General features: G+C 44.1%; 1 protein-coding gene across 7 annotated transcripts in view; it reads right to left on the bottom strand.

Annotated features, from left to right (window-relative positions):
* Positions 1-21,405, bottom strand: part of JADE3 (jade family PHD finger 3) — a 60,122-nt gene that overhangs the window by 28,098 nt on the left and 10,619 nt on the right. For 2 of the 7 annotated variants that reach the window (XM_040535145.1, XM_040535155.1), the window contains exons 2-5: positions 15,831-15,883; positions 7,828-8,000; positions 3,788-3,847; positions 2,626-2,708 (exon numbers count right to left, since the gene is read on the bottom strand). In XM_040535145.1, coding sequence (XP_040391079.1) covers positions 2,626-2,708; positions 3,788-3,836 — 132 coding nt within the window. In that variant the 5' untranslated portion in view covers positions 3,837-3,847; positions 7,828-8,000; positions 15,831-15,883. Of the gene's footprint in view, positions 1-2,625; positions 2,709-3,787; positions 3,848-7,827; positions 8,001-15,830; positions 15,884-19,204; positions 20,824-21,405 lie in introns of those variants that run through there. The other 5 variants (XM_040535102.1, XM_040535120.1, XM_040535112.1 and 2 more) reach the window with 3 other exon arrangements.

The raw sequence follows: 21,405 nt of genomic DNA on the forward strand, positions 1-21,405 counted from the left end.
CACGGCCACTACAAACATGTCCTGTGAAGCAGCTGACAAATATACTAACCTGTCGGTCACAATATTGAAAATGAGCTTTTATTTGAAGAGGAAACCCAAATACTGGAGAACACTTGGACTGGAGGTGGCTGAGAAAGTAGAAAAAAAGCCTATGTATCCACACACAATATAATTGAGAAAGCCAGGCTTACTGGCACGAAAGAAAAATTAATGTATGAAGACCACGAGCAAAAATATTCCCAAACAGCTATTTATAGCTTTGACCTTTTAGATTTTCTGCATCACTAACTCAAGAAACGTCTGCTGCCTGGCAAGCAGAGGTGAATGAAAGGAGAGCACTGCCAACTTGCTAAAGAGATCCCTCGCTAAAGGGATGCTGTCAGCCTGAAATTTTCAATTTCTATCCAATAGATATTAGACAACTATTACCACAAAGAAACTTGCAGAATTACTGTAACATGATTTTTTTTTGAAGGGTATGTGGTAGGAAGGTTTGCTTTACACCCTTGTCACCAGTTGGTGCATTAACAATCAATTTCAATGCTCTGCTGACAACAGCATTTCATGTAGTATACCGTTGCATGAAATCTCCAGCATATGCTTTTCTAGGGGTTGGAAGGAGCGCTTGCTTCCAGCACAAGGAAAGGAAAAATTGGAAGGATAGCCAAGAGTATTATGCATGAGAGGTAGAGATCATTACCACCACCTTCCCATCCACTCCTCTTCTTTATTTATTTTTTTTTTGTGGGGAGGGGGGAATATTGCAATATTGCACCTGGGACACTCCTCCAGAAGAGGACATCATCTAAGATTTTTTTTCTATTTTTTTTTTTTTTAAACTGTGAAGGGGGACTCTCAAACAAAAGACGCCAGAAAAATGCCATCATTATTGGAATGATGTTATAAATTACATTTCTTTTTTTATTCAAAATGTATATTCCAAATTTTGTTCTTCAAATTTTCATATTTATCAAGCAATAAAGGGTTCAAGATTTTATCTTGGAATAGGTAGAAAGCAGCAAAGAAGATCACAAGAACTGAAAGCACTGCTCCTTTTAATTTCTGTAAGTTATGTAAATAAAAAAAATGTAAGCTGTATACATGGACCACATCTTCATAACTGTTTATACACACACACATGCATGAAGACAGAATGGAGCGAAGCGAAAGAAAGCAGTAATGGGAGCATCCTTAGGAAGAAGAGAGAGAAGAAAGTTGGCAGGGAGAAGGGACTGGGCACCGAGGTGTACTTGAAACAGCACGCGGCTGGCAATGTATTTGTTTCTGTCCCCATTTGCCCAGCTTGGCAAGCAACAAAGCTGCTGTGACGACAAACGTGAGCAACAATTTCAAGACCTCCGTAGCCATGAGCTGTTTTAACATTAAAATTCTCACGGAACCGTAAGCCTCAAAGATCAACACTTTAAAGGTAAAAAGCGTGGTAGGTTTTTCTTTACCTTCGTGGGGGCTGTAAACAGACATTATAAAGCTAGTTCTGGCCAATTTTGGTTGTGTGGAAACACTCACGCAAGATTCCCTTTTCGGAATGAATCAGCGTGTTTTCTTCAAATAACTCATGATAAAATTTAAGCTTCCAAAGAAAGGACACGTTCTGAAACCTTGCTCCTACCAAACCAAATTTGTCTGGGAAGCAGCATTCAAAAAAGGAAGCATGAAGCATGTTTGCTGAATAGCTTTTGCTATATGAACACAACCTTTATGTTTATGCAGCCTCTCACAGTAGCATCTAAGCAGCTAAAAAGCTGCTGTTATGGTACAAAAAATTGCTTCTGGGACATAACTCTCGGTTTTAAATTCTACAGAAGCAAAGTATGTTTTGTCAGTCTTTTTCTCAGTAACCTCGGGCATCAACAGTCATACCAGCATGCTGAAGGATGCATTTGGAGGGGACGTGACAGCGAGCAAGGGGAATTAACTACAAGAAACATTTTCCCATTTGCAGTCGTTATCTGACTTCAGTCCTTGAGAAAGCAAGCATCAAATCTGGAGGAAAAGGCAGACAACAAAATCCTCCCCAAAAAGGGCAATCGGTGGCGATGGTTGCTAGGGTGGATCGGAGCACCGTACTGCACACAAGCGCTGAAGGAAAAGGGACTCAAGTAGTGCATATCGATCCAGCGACAGCGGTGATAGGTGTAACGGGTAGGGATGGCAATTAAAATCCTTACTAAAGGTAACCACAAGAGTGAGAAAGTGGCAGATGATGATTAAGCACTGTTCATACGTAACCTGCCCAGTGGGGTGTTCTTGTTTCATCCTATAGCAGAAAGAAGAAAGCCTTCCCATACACACACACACACACACACCACTTCCTTCGCTCTCAAATCACAAGACCATCCCAGCTTTTTCAATTTCAAAAAGACACTATATTTCAGGGGAATAAAGAACCACAAGTTACCGTCTGCAAAGCCATAAGTCATTTTGGGACATCAAACACTGGAGCTCCTGCATTACTCACATGGTGAGGAAAAACGGTGTCACGGAGAATTTGACAGGTAACTAACGCGCTGGCACCGGTTCAAAGCTCGCGATTTCAAGCCTTAGAAACTTGAAAAATACATGACAAAAAACTACCGGTAACCAATCTTCAACCCTGGTTCTTACCTCAGCAGGTTTCTTTTGTTCATTTGCTGGTGTTTTTGACTTGCTCCTGTATTTAGAACAAGAAGAAAAGGAAGTGGAAGGACCTGTTAAAAAAAAGAAAAGAAATGAGAAGCAGAACCATTACAGCTCGCTTCAATTCATTTAATTGCTCGGTGAAACACAAGGCACTCCAATCTCCTGAATTATGATAATTCTTGACAAGATGTGGGCAAAAAGCTCTTCTGCAGTCTGTAGGCTTGATTACAGCTCCTCCTGTTTCACTTGTTCTTTGTGAAACCACAGCACACCGAGTTTATGGGTACATTCTGCTCTGCCCGGTACAAGTGTGAGTAAACAGAAACAAGCATGCAGACCGCTTTCCCTCATTTCCTTTCTAACAGAAGTGGAAGGAGGAGCAAAACTAAGGACAGAGCTTGCAAGTGCTAGAAAAACAAAGTGAAAAAAAAAAAGCAACGATACTAAAGGGTGTTGATGAGAGATGCAGAAAAGTACAGTGTGATGTCTAGACGTTCCTGGGCACGATGCTAGTTCAGTACATTGCTGGGTTGTAGCAAATATGGCAACGAATCCTCATTACACATAGCATTATTAGATGGGCACGGGTTCCTAAGAAACAAAGAGACCCTGCCATGTAGAGTTTCTTTGCAGGCACAAGGAAGGTGCAACCTCAGCCAGACATGTGCCAAGGAACTTTTAGAACAGAACTTCACTGACTTGTCTACCAGACCACGGTGTAAAAGATGAAGAACCAGTGTAAGATACTGCAACATGTAAATGTTCAGACAGCTCGGACTTAAGGCTGAGGGTCTGTACCGCATGAGACAGCAGGACTTTTGTATGGCCCTAGCCATACGAAAACTTCCTCTGGGCAGCAAAACTTCTCCTGAATTACAGATTTATTTTTCGCAGCTCTGAAATGGAAAGGCACACAAATTTCTCCTCAAATGCTAAGCAGACTTAACACCCCCCCAAGTTTACAGGATCCTTCGCCTCCTTTTCCTCCCGTAACAGGATTCAGAACACAGAACAACAGGGAAGGCAAGAAAAAATCAAGCAAGAAACATTGTTTTAATTATGGGAGGTGAAACAGTTTGCCCTCAAACCACAGAAGGAAACCACAAGGGGGTGACAGACCAAAGAAAAACTACAACACGCTACTTACTCTCATTGTCTGAACTGTCACTGGTGCTCAGATGCCTGTGGCGTTTCATCCTGACGCATCCTAGAGAGAAAAAAAGAGTTGACGGCGACCATCAGAAGACGACAGGCTGCGTGGGCCCTGCCGACTCGCACGACCCCAGCACCCCAAAGGCAGAAGTCCCCCGAAAGAAGAGCTGTCGGGCGTGAAACCGCAGCAGTGCCTGCGGCAGCGAGCACCCTCCAGCCCCCTTGCTGAGCAGAGCTGGCTGGGCGGCCGCAGCACGGCCAGGCGTGGGTGCAAAACGCAGCTCACCTGCAAGGGGAGGAAAAACGAGCCCGAAGGCGCCCACGTAAAGTGAAAGGCAGACGTTAAAGGGGGATAATTCCCCAAAATGCTGACCGACGGCACTGAAATCATCCGGTCACAACTTGGGGGACCTAAGAGTTTGGCTCTGAGAAGTTTGACAAGCCATGGAGGGTATCAGTGAGGATCTGCACCTCTTCAACAAAACCAAACCCCACGCTGCCTAAAGGAAAAAGAAAAAAAAAAAAAGCACGGCTAAATAGCCCGCTTGTTAAACCCTGCACATTAGTTACTGTACAATGGGTCTTGAGATTATCCAAAGACCGTGGGATAAACAGGATTTCCGGATAAGAAAAGCCTATCCAAAGGCTTTGAAGATTGCAACTGAACTGTTTGCAGCAGAATTGTTTAATTTAGTGGAAATTTTCAGCAGCCTTTATACTTAAGAGCGTGAGTTTGATCAGTGCATTTAGATACAGTAATCAAAGTTTAAAACTACCCTTTGATCTATCTTTTATAGAAAGACATTGCCCACACTACTGGAAGCTGAAAAGGGAAGTGATGAATGTATTTTTCAGCTGGGTATACACACAGCACCTCCGAGTCAGGTATTTAACCAGGGGGATCCGTGGTTAACAGGACAGGGCATCAGAAGGCGACACTTTAATAGCCTTAAATCACCTACAAACTCTCACCAGAAAACAACTTAATTCATGTTAATTCCCCTTCTCAGAGCTCAAGCAAGCCGGGGAAGCAAGGCAGCCACACCACACAGGAAGAGTTACGTTGAAAACAGAGGACCCAAAGCACTGCGGGGTTTCGCTTCCACCGCTCACCGTGCCCCGTGCAGGCAGCAGTCAGGTAAGAAACTTCAAAGATCTGGGCAAAAGCTCTGTGACAGGCAGGCAGGACTTGGGGCAGCAGGGCTGTTCTTTGTGCGTGTTTTGGTGGCACCAGACTTGGAATTAAGCTCTAGGAAATGAGGGATGAAGATGACCAATTTCATCTTGCCAACTCCAGCAGCTTAAATGCTTCAGCCAAGAGCAGCTCAAATGGCATTGCCTATTTGAGAGCTTCTCCCCCGCAAAGCCGTGGTGCACCGCAGCAGCCTGACCTGGAGGACACAGCTCCCTAGAAAGGAGCAGGCCCTGCCCATGCCAACACCTTCTCTGCCAGCAGCCTTCAGCTCTGAACAGCCTGGTTTCCAAACCTCTGGGCACGTTACAGGACCTTGGGACATGCTGAGAGGACGCACGCAGGTATGCACAGCAGCATTCCTCCCTGCCATTGCTTAGCAAGAAACACGAGCGCTCCGTTTTTATGTTCAGATGAATTTTTGAGCAGCTGTTAAAAGGTGCTGAAAGCTTATGGCAGGCGACTCTAATCTTTTATAGTCTACATAAACATATGCAGCAATAAAACCTCTTCACTCCGTCTTAAAGACGGCCAGCTGAGGAGACAGGCAGCGCCCAGCGAAAGCGGGGTTAAACACGGGGCCGAGACGCACGGCGCGGCCGGGAATGCCTGGGCACCTCGGAGAGGAGAGCAGATGCAGGAGACGGCTGCTTCAGGGGCAGCTTACGCAGAAACAAACAAACAACAAAAAAACAACCTAAGAACAGAAAGCGCACCTCTGCCAACCACTCCACGGTGATGAAAAAACGTTTAGGGAAGTTGTACTTGGGCAGTGGATTTGTAGCAGCTCAGGCAAGAGATTTACACCTCCGTCACAGCAGAGAGCGGCAGCAAAAGCAGTCACCCCGGGTAAGAGCCCCGCGTAGCAATAACGCCGGAATCCAGCCTGATTTTTTTTTTGTGGCAGCATTAACCACAGTAACTGTGCGCACACAGAGCTACACCAAATCACGGGAGCGCCACGCCCAGGAGGACAGGTTATGAAGAGGATCCACGTGCTCCGTGCTCTCCTTGAGTCCCCGCCTGGCTCAGGACTTGGCATCCTCGTGCCTCACCTCCGCTGCTCACGGGAGAGCCTCTGTCACCGCGCCCCGACCACCAAATGGAGGAGCGACCTACTCGAGTTGCGGCTAAACGGAGGAAGAAAGGGCCAATCACGTGAACCAAAAGCCCAGACCCAACAAGCAGAACCAAAATCCCGCCGAGAGGGGCTGAATCTCCCGTACGGCCTGGTTTGGCCCCTTTTCTAACTGCACCCCTGAAAACCACGGTGATACAGGCCTAGAGTAACAGGGCACGGCTCATTTTCCCCCCAACACGTGCCTCAAGAGTGAATGAAGGGAAGAGTGAATGATCAGGAAAGGATCAAATACGAAGGTGAGAAATAAACTCAGGAGAATGCCAGTGCCCTTTCCCAACCTCAGAACACCAGCTATAATGAATGGCATGCGGCATGCCAAAAACAGAACAAAAAATATCTTTACACGCAAAATGAAAAACCATTTTAAATTTTTTGTAACGTATAAGAAATACCTTTTTTTCACAGAATAGTTCAAAAATAATTTAGAAAACTGCCTCAAGTAGATGCTACTATAAAGAAAAAAAGAGATGAGAAGAGATGAGCTGTCATTAAGAACATGATGGAAAAACCGTACGGTGAGCAGCTAAAGCCATCAGCCTCTTTCCAATTCCTTTATCTTTGTGGAGTCAGGCATTTACTCCGGCATTCTGCAAATTTGCCTGTGGAACTTTCGGTCTGGATCTTGAGAATTTACTTTCAGACTTCAAACTTGCCAGTAGTTCCCATGCACAAGCTAAGAAACATGAGTGTAAAGCAACTGAGAAATTAAATACTACAGCACGAAGGAGGTAAGTGGCTCAAAAAAAACCCAACCCAACCATACACCTCATTTCTCAGCCACCAAGTAATAATTCTCACTACCCTGAAAGGAAGCAGGGGTGCATTGGTTATGGACTCAAAATGTGCTCAAGCTTTATGGTCAAGCATAGATCACCTTAGAAACGAGCACTAAAAATGGGAAGATAACATGCTTTGATATAAAGCTTTTTTTTTTTTTTTTTTTTAAAGTCAACAGAAGGACTAACAGATGATGGATCACTTCTACGACAACAAATACAAATTCCAAAGATGCTCACCGTCAGGGATCTTTTAAATGAAAACTCAAACACAAGAGCGACGTTAAAAAAATCACCACATCTCAAGCAAAGAGGTGCTTGACTCTCCAGGCAACTACTGCAGAGGAACATTTTCTGGTATCATTTTTGATGGCAGTTACCAGGACAGTTCCTGACTTGCACCACGCTCCACACCGGCCGAGCTTCTTCCTTGTGCACTCAGGGCTGGACATGCATCCCTGATCATCCCCCACAGCTACGGAGAAGAGCCACAACTCCAGAAGAGAACAATTAGCAAAGCTGAAGAAACCCTCCTCCCTGGCATCACCTCACTACATGAACCCCAGTATTTTCCCAAGACACAGCCGCTCGCTTCTGCCACCACTCTCTCCCCGAGGAAAATCAGCATGGCACTGACTAAAAGCACTTCCCCTTTCTGAAAAAGCTAGTTACTGCACATCTCTCAAAGAAATCAGTCAAGCAGTGGATGTAAATGGCCAACACTTAACAAAATTTCAGCGCCCCAAACACCTGCAGAAACACCAGCAACAAACCCTTCTCCCTTTTCAGTCTGTGCCAGAGCGAACTGCATTTACCAAATAAAGCACTAGGAGTTTATCCTCTTGTCCTGACACATCTCTCGGCATCGCACACCACTAACAGAGGCAGCAGAAAGAAGGATGAGGTATCACTGAGCCCAAACTCACACAGCGCATTACGCAAGAGACACCAGAGACAAGCATACAAAATGAATCCTTAAATCCATATGGGATTTCTGAACAAAACAGAACCTCCAGGGATTAAGTCCTTCCTTCCCGGCTTCACTCTGTCGAATAGAAGGGTTCAACACTTACGTGAGAGGTTCAGTACCTGTGAAGACCTGTACAGAAGGAAGAGGAAACCAAGAAATTCAATGAGCTGTAACACAAACACACACTAGGGCGGTGAGATTTTTATTTCTTTACATTTTAAAATAGACTGATCAAAACGGAACTGGCCACGCTTCTAAGGAAACTTTCAAGTGGGATGAAAAATAACCTACTTTCTCTGTCTTGTTAAAAAGAAAAACAGCATCTACGTATGTAAAAAAAATGACAAGCTACATGCAAATCTCAGACTAAACTTTTGTACTTAATATGGCTTGTCTACGTGCAAAAAAAAAAAGCAGAGGCAGCAGGTAGAAATCTCCAAGTCTCCAAAACGTGGTTTATGTAACTGTTAAATTTAGATTAGGAAGCAAATTATCTTGAAAGGTCTCCAGGAAATGTAGTACAGTAAAACCATTTAAATAGGTCAAATTTCATAGTCAACTGCCAAGGAAATTACGAAATATGAGTAGAGTTAATACAACCTTTCAAATAACTAGAGGAAGAGAGATCACTCATGTTTGGGTTTTTTATTATTATTTTTTAATATCCTATCCAATCTCACAAAAAAGCTATATAAACTGGAAAAAAAAAAAAACACCTACTCAGAACTTGGGCTGGCAATATTTGCCGCAATGAAAAGGTTTGAAAGGTTAAACAATTCAGAGGGAAGGAAATTCAGGAAAGAAGTAACATTGCTTCTTTATTTCTCTCTAACCTGAAGATTAAATAACTTAGTAACGTGCCCCTACCCCTGATGGTCACCGTGCCGTGTGAGTACAGAAGGAGGGCGAGCGGTGGCTTTGCCTGCATCGCCTCCTGCCACACGGCCTGCAAAGAGCAGAATCCACCCCTGGATGAGTGCATTGCTAGCAAGGCACGCAGTCCGTAGACCACCCGTGCAGGAGCTCCCCAAGAGGTGGGGAGAAATTAAATCCCGCTCTCTTCTCTGCTTTCTTCACGCACGGGAATGAAAGCACAGCCTGACGTTCATCTCTCTGAAGAAAGCCATGTGCGTTGGCCTGCACACAGCCCAGCCAGGTGAGCTGGGCGGGCACTGACATATTCCTGCCTGTTAAACACGTACACCTTTAGCACAAACAGCCTGAAGACGACGTGAATCTGAGCAGAATCCATTTCAAGGAACAGACAGTGTCAGACGGATGAAAATTCAAGCAAACACACAAATGTGCACGTGGCTGCACTTCCCTCGACTCCAGCCCCTGCGATGAGCTTCCACTGCTGCACACAATACCGCTTTTACACTGACTTGCTGAACAGCAGAACTACTGTTTTTCCTAAAACATCAGCTGGGACTTGGACGAAAAAGGCCATTTCCTCCAAAATAGCATATTGAGTTTGAGTGGGTGCCTTCCCTGGCTGCCCCAGGGCAGGCTCCTCACCACCCCGCGGCACTGCTCACAGCCACACAAAACGCCAAAAAATTAGGGCACAGCCTCAGGTAGGAAACACAGATAGGGGACTAGGGGCCATCACCGAAGGAAGAATGCAGAAATACATGCACTATTTGGGATTAAGAAAAACCTGTTTTTTCTGTCAACAGCGTAGGCAACAACTCTCACAGGCTGCAAGATTCTTAAAATAATCCGGTAATTTTTCTGTACTTGCTAATAAAAAATTAAAGTAGGTTTCACCGCTCTTGTTTTGTTTTTCTAAATCTCAAGCGATAAAAGCACTGACAGTAACCTGCATTAAATATTTTATCTGTTTTGACTCGTTTATTTCTTGCTATAATGCTTTAAAGAGGCTAACTGCTTTGCTGCAAAGTTCTGCATCACTAACAAAACCTAATGGATTGCAAAAAAGGCAGAAAACATAAAGATGTGTCTTTATATCCTATTCAAAGGATGAGAGAAAGCAACAACACATTTTCCTATTAGGAAACGTTAATTTGACCATTTCTTTCCTCATCTGACAAGAAATGGTTTTCATTTACAAGTTTAAAATAAACAATCTGGATGCTTAAGTTTTCCTAATAAAAAATGGCACCGAGGGGATCATTAGATACAATTAAAGGGAACGTACTGTCACAGCCAGGACTCAAAATATTTGGAATATTCCAAATCTTTAGTTGAATACTGAAATCCCACTATATTTTCTCCTATTTCACTTTATGACACGTTTATGTGCAGTTATTAGTTCTCTATGTCAAAACATCAAAACAAAAACTTAAAGGAGTTGTTAACGCGCTTTTTGGTCTTAAAATGTTTAAAAAGACAACAAAATTTGTCTTAACCGCTAAACTCAAATTACTTTTAATGGCCAGACAACTAATTTAATGTTATGTGCTACAATCTGTAATACACAAGACACCAAAGACATTTTAGTCAGATTTAAACAGATTTATAAAAACATAATTAGCCTTCTAGGCTTCTATAAATCACCCATCTCAAGTGGAAGACAACATCCTGGAAGAGCCTAACTGGTGTCCACTGGGGATGACGCTGCTCTGAAAGGGGGACCAAGGGACAACTGCACCTGCTCAAGGTTTCTAAAGTGTCACAACTTGAGAAAGCAGTAAGGACACAGGTAAAAACGACCACGAGGTTCAGTTTGTCACCCAACAGCCAAGCTGAGACCGAAGCACTTCTATATAGCACCTGCACTTAAATACAAGGAGTCAGACAATGCAGAACGTCCTTTCCATCCCATGAGGATAGAGATCTATTGCAGCTGATCTGCCAAAGCCGCAGGGTTACGAAATATTAAATCTGACTCCAAAGCAAGTCCCATCATCTGCTATCCACTCCTGTACAGGGATGAACAGAAATACCCACAAGCCAGGGAAGCAGGGAGGTGTTTCACCACATCTTTATTCACAGCTAAGAGCCCACAACATGCTGCAGCTGTTGCACACCTTCTGGTAGTGAGTGGCCCAAAACTGAACACAGCACTCAGGATGCAGCCTCATCAGTGCCACGAATAACGGGACAGTCACTTCCCTGGCCCTGCTGGCCACGCTGTTTCTGACGCAGAACAGGATGCTGTTGGCCTTCTTGGCCACCTGGGCACACTGCCGGCTCACGTTCAGCCAGCTATCAACCAGCATTCGCAGGTCCTTTTCTGCCAGGCAGCTTTCCAGCCACTCTTCCCTCAGCTTGTAGCACCGCATGGGGTTGTTGTGCCCCACGTGCAGGACTCAGCACTTAGCCTTGCTGAATGCCATGGAGTTGGACACGGACCCCTGAGACAGCCTATCCAGAGCCATCTGCAGCACCTTCCTGCCCTCGAGCAGGTCAACACTCGTGCCTAATCTGGTACTGTCAGCAAACCTACTGAGGGTGTGCTCAATCCCCTCATCCAGGCCATTGATAAAAACATTAAACAAAACTGGCCCCAATACTAAGCCCTGGGGAATGTCACTGGTGACCAGCCACCAACTGGACTGAGCTCCATTCTTTATGGCTCCTTGAGCCCGGACATCCAGCCAATTCTTCACCCAGCAAACGATACACCTGGCTAAGCCACGAGCAGCCAGTTTCTCCAGAACACCGTGGGAAAGTGTCAAACTGCTTACTTCACTTACTTTACTAAAATCCAGGTAAACAACATTCGCAGCCTTTCCCTCATCTACTAAGCAGGTCACCTTGTCCTAGAAGGAGATGAGGTTAGTCAGGCAGGACCTGCCCTTCATAAACCCACAATGGCTGTTTCTGATCACCTGATTGTCCTTCATCTGCCGTGTGATGGCACTCAAGATAATCTGCTGCATAACCTCCCCTGGCACCGAGGTCAAACTGACAGGCCTGTAAATTCCCTGGATTCTCCTTCCCGCCCTTCTTCTTATAGGTTGGCATGGCATTCACCCACCTCCAGTCAACTGGGACCTCCTCAGTTAGCCAGGACTGCTGGGCAACTATTGAAAGGGTCAGGCCCCATACAGAACATTCAAACATGTAGGAGGTCACCTGTAGTTTCCCTTTGGATTACAGGGGCTTCATCTGGCTCCCCATCACCATCTTCCAGATCAGTGGGCTAGGTACCCTGAGAACAACTGGCTTTACTAATAATGGCCATGGCAAAAAAGGCATCGAGTACCTCAGCCTTAGCCTCATCTTTCATCGCTATGACTCCCCTCACATCCAATGAAAGATGTGGAGATCCTCCTTGTACTGTTGATGCCACCTGAGACAACTCCTCCACCACCGCCGTCTCCACACGAGGGACAGCAGAACTGACGGGTTGCTCAGACCACAGTTGTGCTGCAGGAGCAGAGCAGGCCTGGGCCAGTCCCTGTGAGGGAGGCTGAAGGCAGGTGCCTGCACCGGCACCAGCTCCAAGTCAACAGGCACACAGACACGCCACAGAGCCTGAGGGACAGCTGTAAAAGGTCTTAAGTAGATGAAAATAAACACGTTAGTTGTACACCTCTGAAAATGGGGTCCTTGGACATTCCCAAATCAGCTGTAGCACCACTTACTTTATGAGGACACCCCTCAGAGCTGCTGTACGTTGATACACCAGAGGCATCCTTCCAACAAGGCCCCAGAGCAGAGGTGAAGAGCACTAATACAAGACTGTCTGGTTTCAACTGTGGCACCCACAGAGCCAGATGGAAAAGCCTTTGTGGATGAGCAACACTAATAGGTCACTCATTTTTCCTAAGAGCAAGGGAGTGTCTCCTCCCTCCCTTTGGCACCGCTGGAGAAAAAGTATTTGCAGAACACAAAGCTCCAGCTGCACGGGGAGCGTGCCACGGCTTTAGGATAAGAGATGGAAGAGTGAGACTGCCAGGCTGAGAAGACGGTGCAGAGCAGGAAAAATCTACCACAAGTGGTAAAGAACAGCGAACAGGATGAGGAGACTACTGCTCCTCATGGCCCCGAAGACTGGTGACACACAGTTACAAGACAAACTTAAAACAGAAGTCATTAAACGCAAAAAAAGTAATTTTATACAAAATTGCTATGGCATGCTGCAAGGGTTGAAAAGTAAACAGACTGAAGAGAATTAGGCAAACAGATGACAGGGGCTATAAAACACAATGTGTCAACATCAACCTGCCATCCCCACAATCCCAAAGTCAAAAATTTACAAGAAATTGAGCGCACTCTAGAGCTTTAAAATGGTTTCTTTCCCTAGATGCCCACTGTTGACCGATATCAGACACTGTAACTGGTCTAATTCCCTAACAGATCTCCTGTGAAACCAGGCTTACTTGTAACAGGTCACCACTGTGAGATGCATTATTATTTGTTTTTAGTATTAAATGGATCAGTTCCCAACCTGATCTCTGTGGACGGACTAGAGGTGAGATAAGTGGTCTATAGGACCATGGTAAATACTGAAATGAGTGTATTTTTCAGATAGAATTCTGACTACGAACAGCACAACAATAAGATTCTGATAGCTGCTGCCCTAGCTGACTTTATCAACCCCTGTTCACCGTAGAGAGTTATTTTGGACAAAATGATTAAGTAAAAGTTTGGGTCACTTCGAGTATGTCAGTGTTTGTTTTTAAGGCAAATTTAATAAACATTTTATACAAATATATTCTACATGCATCTCAGTGTACTATCCATTCAGGATTTTCTTTTGGAGAATGCAAAAGAATGGAAGGAGAAACAAATAACATCCTGGAATAACATGAAATGTATGTGTATATGTACGTGTGTGGGTATATATACACACATGTACACAAGTATGTATGTGTGTGTAGCTATGTAAACTGTTGTTGTGCACCCCAAAACCGTGCAAAGAACAGTCTCTGCCTTACCTTATTGCCTCTGGAGGCACAGGTACTACCTTGTATACATTAAAACACTTCAGTTTTAAAATCACCATTAAGAATTGTTAAGTTCACTCGTGAAACCTCCACAACTTCCATATAGCTATCAAAGAATTGTTTTAGGAAAACAGCTGCTTTGAAATCTGTTACTCTGGCATTTCTTATCATTTTAATTTCTGCCACAAAGTAACAGAGATACATCTGTTTACTTCTATTCTGAAAGTCATGAGTCTCTGACAAATACCTATGGACACACATAGTTGCAACAAGTCTTTACTCCATTTTCCAGGTTGTGCAGTGAAGCTTGCGCAAAGTAAGAGAACAATTAAAAGGATGTGCTGCAAGGAGTTGAAAATGGCTGGGTCAACTCTAAGCTGAAGGAGATGCACATAGAAGTCTGTTTAATTATTCCTCTTCTTCCCCCCCAGCTTCTACTATACAGAGATGTGATCCCTTCACTAACAACATTTCCAATCCCATGTCTGAAGTTTAAGAATCCACTACACTTCTATTTCCTTCTATTTTTCCAAGTCTGGATAACTAGCATGGTGTTCTCCTATGAATTCTTACAAGTTTATCAACTCAAACCTTTCCAAGATACACATCCAAAGTTGTTATGCCTCTCTCCTCACTCAGAGGGAAGTACCCAAAGCCACAGCCAGAATTTTGTTGTCCTATGTTTGAATTCTGTAAGATAACCTCTTAAAAATCTACTTGAACTAGTTAGAAAAAAGTAACCAAATTTAAACATTTATTTGTTTAAAAAAGGATAACAGTGATCTCATCTGAGTCATTAGTTTAATTAGTTAAATCTGTTCAACATGATTTGTTGAACACAATTTTCAACTGCAAGGGCAAAACACATTACATTTTAGCCCTGCTAACAATACAGAATCAGGTGGGAGGAGAGAAGGAGCTTGCTTTTGTCTGCAGAAGAATTGCTAGCTCCTAACCCCTTGAAGACAAAGGGATGGTACAAGAGTAGCCAAGGCCAAAGCTCTATTTGCAGAAAATCAGTGGGTTATGCACAACAGCAGCCACACTCACATGTTCAGAGCCCGCCTGGAATCTGTAGATCTGGTCTCTAAACTCTGAGGATCTGACACTGAAAACTAGAAAAAACACTTCTTTTTTAAACAGTCAAAGCAGAAGCAAGCTTTGAACTAAAAGTCTTGAAACCGAGATGACTGCATCATCTCTCTTTGCCCCTCCTTATAATCTTTGATAGCCAGTCAAATGGCTCAGCTTAGCTTCACTTTCCACATCAGTCCAAAAGTAGAATAAGTAATAAAACTTGCATCAGAAGAGGGGTTTATAATCACATTAGAGACATGCAACAGAGACCAGCTACCTCGGTTCACCGGGCAGCTTGAACAAGGCTTCGTAATGAGGTACAGGTGTTGGCACTAATTAGGAATACCCAGCTCGCTGCTGACATCAGCCCTCAAAGCAGTGACTGCACTTTAATCCTTTCAGCCACATAAAAGAAAAGCAGAGAGCAGGCAGACGGGGAAAAAAGAAAGTCTCTGAAAAAGCCCATGCAGAGGATAGAAATATTTTTGCTTATTTAAGGGGAAAGAAGAAGAAAAAAAAAAAAAAGAGGTGCCACAAAACTGTGGGAAGTCTACTGTGAAGTATCCAAACACGTAAAAGAGCCTAAACCTTCTGCATAACTGGACTTTCTGCTTTTAGGAAGGGTATCACAGCATACACAACATGTATTCATCACAACTATCAAAATTCATACCCAGAAAAAAAAACACAGAATAAAAAGCAGTAGAATCAGCACATGTAAATATTGGAATGGTATAATTTTTTTCCCCGTAAGCCTACCAACTTCTAGGTATTACAGGGTACATCACAACAGATTTTAACTGAAGTTATTACAAGGACCTCTGCAAGCTGGACACTCACTGTTAACAGCTTCTTTTATGACTTCCTCTCTTTTAAAAGACTTTATATTCCTTTAAAATCCACAAAGCTTTCATTTAAAAGGTGGTATCTGAATGCTGAAGGTATATAGGTTCAATTTACACATTGTAAACACCAACACACACATTTTTTGTTTTTAAATATCAGTTCCTCCTTCACTTACATGCCAGGTCACGAGGTAGATGTTTTCGCTTCAGCTGATGACATCACAAGCTCCTAAAAAATGAAAGGAGTGCTATTTAGGGAGTAGGAGTGACATCAGGCATTGTATGTTTGAGTTACAATTTCATTTTTGGCAAGTAAGTGAAGGGTATGTTATGTTTTTATTGCAATTAAAAAAAAGTACTACCATAATATAAATCAAAGCCTTAAATTCCCTAATTCTCACTCAGTGTGTATACAGAACAATTAAACACATCAACTGTCTGTACACGTACTACAATACGAAAACACAAAGTACTACAGTGAAAAGTAAATTCGTAAGCATAATCTTAAAAGTCAACTTTGCCATTCTCTTAGCATGAGTGGGAATCGCCTTTACCAATACCAGCAACACAAAAACTAGAATAATCCTCTATCCTGTTTTGGGGGTATGAAACGTCCAGGTAACTGCAAGGTTATTTGGCTGATTTGGAGGGCTTTCTTCCAACACACAGATGCTTGCTTTCTTCTAGAGGGTCTTGGATGAACCGAGTATGCTTATAAATTCACACAAAGACAAATTAAAAAAATAAGTCTGGAAGGAAAGGCCTGTGTAACTCCTGCCTGAATTCCTCACCACGTTCTTCAGGCTTCTCCGTGACGATCCTGGGCAGCTCAGCTTCCCTGGCAGGGACTCTGCTTACTCGCTCTTTTTAATCAAGTAACTCGCCTTGAGCAATATTAACTATGGGAAGAGAAGGCATTTTGTCCTCTACCAGCTGCCCGCATTCCCCTCTTGTGGGGCTATGCACATGTACGTTTTGTGTCCTATTGTAATGGACATGACAAAAACATTAAAATCGTTACACCCAGCAGATTTGTGACAATGCTCCTGGGGATGTCAGCCGCTATGAGCTGGGAAGCACAGAATTAGAGAGCAGAAACTCCAGTTAAAAACGAGGAACCGATAACTACGCATACTGCCAGAAGAAAAAGAATAAGAAGAAGGGGCGGGGGGTGGGGATGGCAATGTCTTGCTGAAATAAGGCAGCTTCTGGCCTGTGTGTCAGCACCACATTTCTGCTTCCCCACCCTCCTGCGGCAGAGGGACAGGGTCCCAGCGCCCCGCAGCCACCGAGGAGCGGCAGGCATCCTCTTACTTAACAGCCAGCCTTGCTCAACTTCGGCTGTGGCATCAAAGGAAAACATTTCCATAGAAGCTGGGAGGGGGAAAAAACAAACAAGCAAAAAAGCCCAAAGCCCACACACAATATATCATAGCTCCTCTATTGTGACTGACAACATTTTGAAGTTTTAGCTACGCTCATTTTCTTTGACTTGAGGTTTGGGGTTTTTGTGTTTGTGTGTGAGCTTTTTGTTTATTTATTTATTTATTTATTTATTTTTAAACCACCTCAGTTCCCTTTCCCCACCTCCTTAACAGTCTCTGGCTACAGGCACGCTGAGCAATCAGCTTGGTGCCGGGCAGACGAAGCAGCTCAAGCTGAGGTGGCCGCACGGTGACGGCCGCAAGCAGGCCGGGGCCTTGCCATCAGCCCCGCCACCTGGGGGCCATGGCTGCCGGCCCAGGCGCCTCAGGCGCAAGCTGGGAGCCGAGCCTCCGGCCTCCACGGAGGGGAATCCGGCCTGCAGCCCCCAAAATGAGGCCAAGCCAGGCGAGCAGGTGGGGGACCTGAGGGAGCCGCCTCAAAATCCCACCCAGGCTCTGCGGCAAAACCCCGCAGCAGTGCCGGGCCGCGCTCCAGCTGAGGAGGGCCGGCAGCATCGCCCACAGCACAGGCTGGGGACGGGGTTAGAGGGAGAGGTGAAGCTAAAGGGAGCATTCAGATCCGTTTCTCAAACCTAATTTTTTCTTACGAGAAGTTTCATTACAGGGTTTAATTCCTTAATGTCCCCGCTGAACACCTCTAATGTAAATTTTCACAAGCAAAGCCCTGGTCACGGCAGCTCAAATGGCATCATTAAAATGCAGCAGAGCTCACAACTTTTAAGTATGAATAAAACCACAGCTTTTGCCTCCCAGCTGAACCACAAGACTAATATATTTTTGAACTCTTCATTAAAAACACATTTGTTTGCTCAATTAAATGCCAGGATGAACTCCGAAATACCAAAAGGTTTGACTAAAAATCTTCCCCTCTTTCTTTAACCATTATACTATATAGATACAACCTTCAGGACCAGTTTTGTTTATTTCACAAACACATACAAAATAGCATGCAGGATATAGCTGGCATCAATACCATTATTTTTTTTTCTTTGGGTTTTCAGGTTTTTTTTTTGGAAGGCCAGTCCTAATACACCAACTCAGAAACATTAGGCTGATTCACTTCAAATTGAGGAGTAGGGGGCAAGCCCCCAGCAGAGTAAGGCACAAGCCTCCCATGCCACCCCTCACGAGCAAGTGGAGGCAAGGGATAACAAACAGGAGACACACACTGTGCCAGTAGGATCTGGGTTGATAAAAAGCAACAGGGACGCAACAGGAAATGCAATGCGGTGCAAAAGAAAAAGCAGAGATTTTATAGAAGCTAAACACAGCGTAGACATACGAAACAAAGCTCTGAAATTCATGGGAGCTTTCCATAAAAGCTGCCTGTGAAACCAAGCATCAATGAAGATTTCTGTCTTAAAATCCAACTTTTAACAGCAGAAAGCCAAGTGGATTAAAGACCTAGGTTTGCACTTAACCGCTATTGCCAGGCTGTAATTTACCATAATACTCACCAACAGCCAAGCCCCCAAACCAAGAACGGCACTGGACAAAAGCAGCGCTTCGTGCTTCTTTCCAGAACCACCCCAGATACTTGCTGCCACTCTCAACAAAAGAGACAGCCACAGAGAAAAAGTCTGCCAGGGGCCTGGAGAAGGGCACCGAGACAGGACCAAGAGCCTGCGACGTTGCCCAAAACGCCCATTCAGGTTGTGCTGAGCAGGGACCCTGCCACGTCTCCAGGCAAGCAGGAGAAGCTTGCTGGCAGCAAAGTGAGCATCCTTCTCGATGCAGCTCCAGCTCATCACCAGTCCTCTATCAGCACCGGACGCTGAAGGAGCTCATCCTTTCTTCTTTACACAGCTAGCATCCTGGACACTACCCTTACCACTTTTGTTATGCCTCAGTCCCCTCCCCAGGCCAAATACAATCTAGTTCTTACACTCTCTGCTCAGAGGCCACGTTCCCTACATTTCTGAGCCTTCTGAGTTGCTCTACATTACCCTTTCCAGGGTTGGTCCACAAAAAACAATAGGAAGTTGTGATGCCTAAAGCTGGGCGAAGTATTCAGACTGAACCCTTCCCTGCACAGAAAATGCTCTCCTCTTGTTACAGGAAATTGTTCTTTCCCATTATGCAAGCTCCAGGCACTATGTACAAACCTGAGTGCATTTGCTTTTTGCAACAACGTGGTCCTGCTGCCTCCTGTTCTGCTGGTAAACAGCCACTGCAGCTTCGACTACCTCTTTGGCCCCTACTGCACTCCACCCAACTTCTTTTTCCAGACTGCTTCTCTAGTTTGTCAAGATACCTGTAAAATGCTAGGCATCTTCCCAAACAGACGCGTAGCTCCATCCAGTTTTAGCTGGATATTTAATGAGTATAATCCTTACTCCTCCATCCACACCATCAATTAGTTATTAGTTAATACTGGACTTAGGAGAGACCATTGTTAAACTTTGCTACATTTACTTGTCTAGTTTAAAAATTAATTAGTAACCATCCTCCCAGTTTTCCAAGCAGCTGCTGACATTCCTGTGAACATTTTCATTTAATCCACATCTTCTCAGCTGCTTCTGATAGCATGCGTTGTCTGATAACTTCTATCACCTAACGTGCAATTCCCACCTCACAAATGACTTGCAAGACTGCATATTAGAAAGTTGGTCCTGTGATGCTTCATTCACAATAAATAATCCCATAGATATAACAGCTGCTTAGCCGGGAAAGATATTAGAAAACCATTTTATTATTTCAAATTTTTTAGACAGCCTCAGATATTTAACACATGTAACCAGCTCCCCATAGACTACCAATAGCATTACACAGACACCTTAGAAAAGGCAGATGGAGATTTTTATGCTACCAAGGTAGCACTGAAAATAAAGCCAGTTGTTTTCAAGGTTACAGATCAATGATAATATGAAGCAGAACGGTAATGGTACTTTTTCCCTTATAACTACAACGGGAAAAAATCATTATAAGAATAAGAACCCAGATATACACTGGATAAAGTTTTGGGGTAACTGAGAAAATGCTTCCAGGCTATATTTATCCTTCAGGGACTCAAAGTAGAAAAGAAAGTCACCAAGCTTTGACAAAAGTATTTTGAATCCTTACTCAGTATTCATAACAGAGTTGAACTTTTGATTGTTTTAAACTGCGATCTGATGCTTCTCCCTGAGCTTCTAAGAGTCTAACTACAATGAACATTCAGAAGCTGCTCGATTTTTACCCCTTTTCCACATCAAAAACCATGAAAATTCCTTTTCCACATTGAAAACCATGAAAATCATCTGGTATAAATCCACAACCTCGTTGTAAAAACCTAAAGATAGTCCACTTCACCTTAAGGAAGCTCAGAGATGCAGAAAGCATCTAATAAAGCCTGCGACTCTCTGGCACCTTCACTTCCTCACACCCTCGCAAAAACGTTTCGTTGCACCTTCACGCAGCGGCGAGCCTACTGCTAATTACAACCAGCAACTCCGTAACTCTCAGCAACCAATTAGAATTTGCTGGGAAAACAATTTCCCACAGCGGCTTAGCCCATTTCGGATGAACAATGCAACGGGATGTCTAGAATGATAGGTTTCATAAGACGACTAACCAGTACCATCAACCCCATTTATGAATTGCTCTGAAGCCCTGGGCCCCCAGGCGCTCGGATGGTGACCCAACGGAGCAGTTATTTGGCGTGCGTATAACGCCAGCCATTCTGCAAAATGCTCAAAACTTCTCATTTATTGCTTGAAATTACTTGTTTCACAATGTAATTAGCATATACAAGCAAAGGAAAAAAAAGACTCAGGGGCTGAAATAACTGCCTTGCAGGGGAAGGCCACCAAGATCAAAATACACACGGGATTCGACATTACGTGCACCCTAAGGTGGGCATTTAAGTCATTTACGTTCTTCATATAGTGGCAGGATGTTAACACAGGTGAAACAAAGGAACGAGTCTGCGAGAGATCAGACGCAACGGGATGAAACCAAAGAAAAAAATAATTTCGGCATAGCGTTAAGGAAGCTTCTTGACAGTAAGAGCTATTGGTCTGCATCCCCAAGGGGAGGAATGGAAGCTGCCGCTCTTGACGTTGAAACAAAGATTGGACAAGAGCGCTGGTGTCTACGCTGCCAAGAGAACATCCTCCAGCTCCGCGTTTCTCAAACCGGCCCGAGGGCAAGAAAACAAATGGGACAAGTTGGGCTTTAACCATCAACCCACCTCATTCAACTTGCTCATCCTGTGCTAAATAGAGGGACTTTCATGTGCATCTCCTAAAGCAGGGTGACGGCAGTGCTATTTCATCTCACGTTCTGAAGGGAGACAAGCGAACACTGCAGAAGCAATAATCTAGAT

Source organism: Cygnus olor, chromosome 1, assembly GCF_009769625.2.
Source record: "Cygnus olor isolate bCygOlo1 chromosome 1, bCygOlo1.pri.v2, whole genome shotgun sequence".
NCBI lineage: Eukaryota > Metazoa > Chordata > Aves > Anseriformes > Anatidae > Cygnus > Cygnus olor.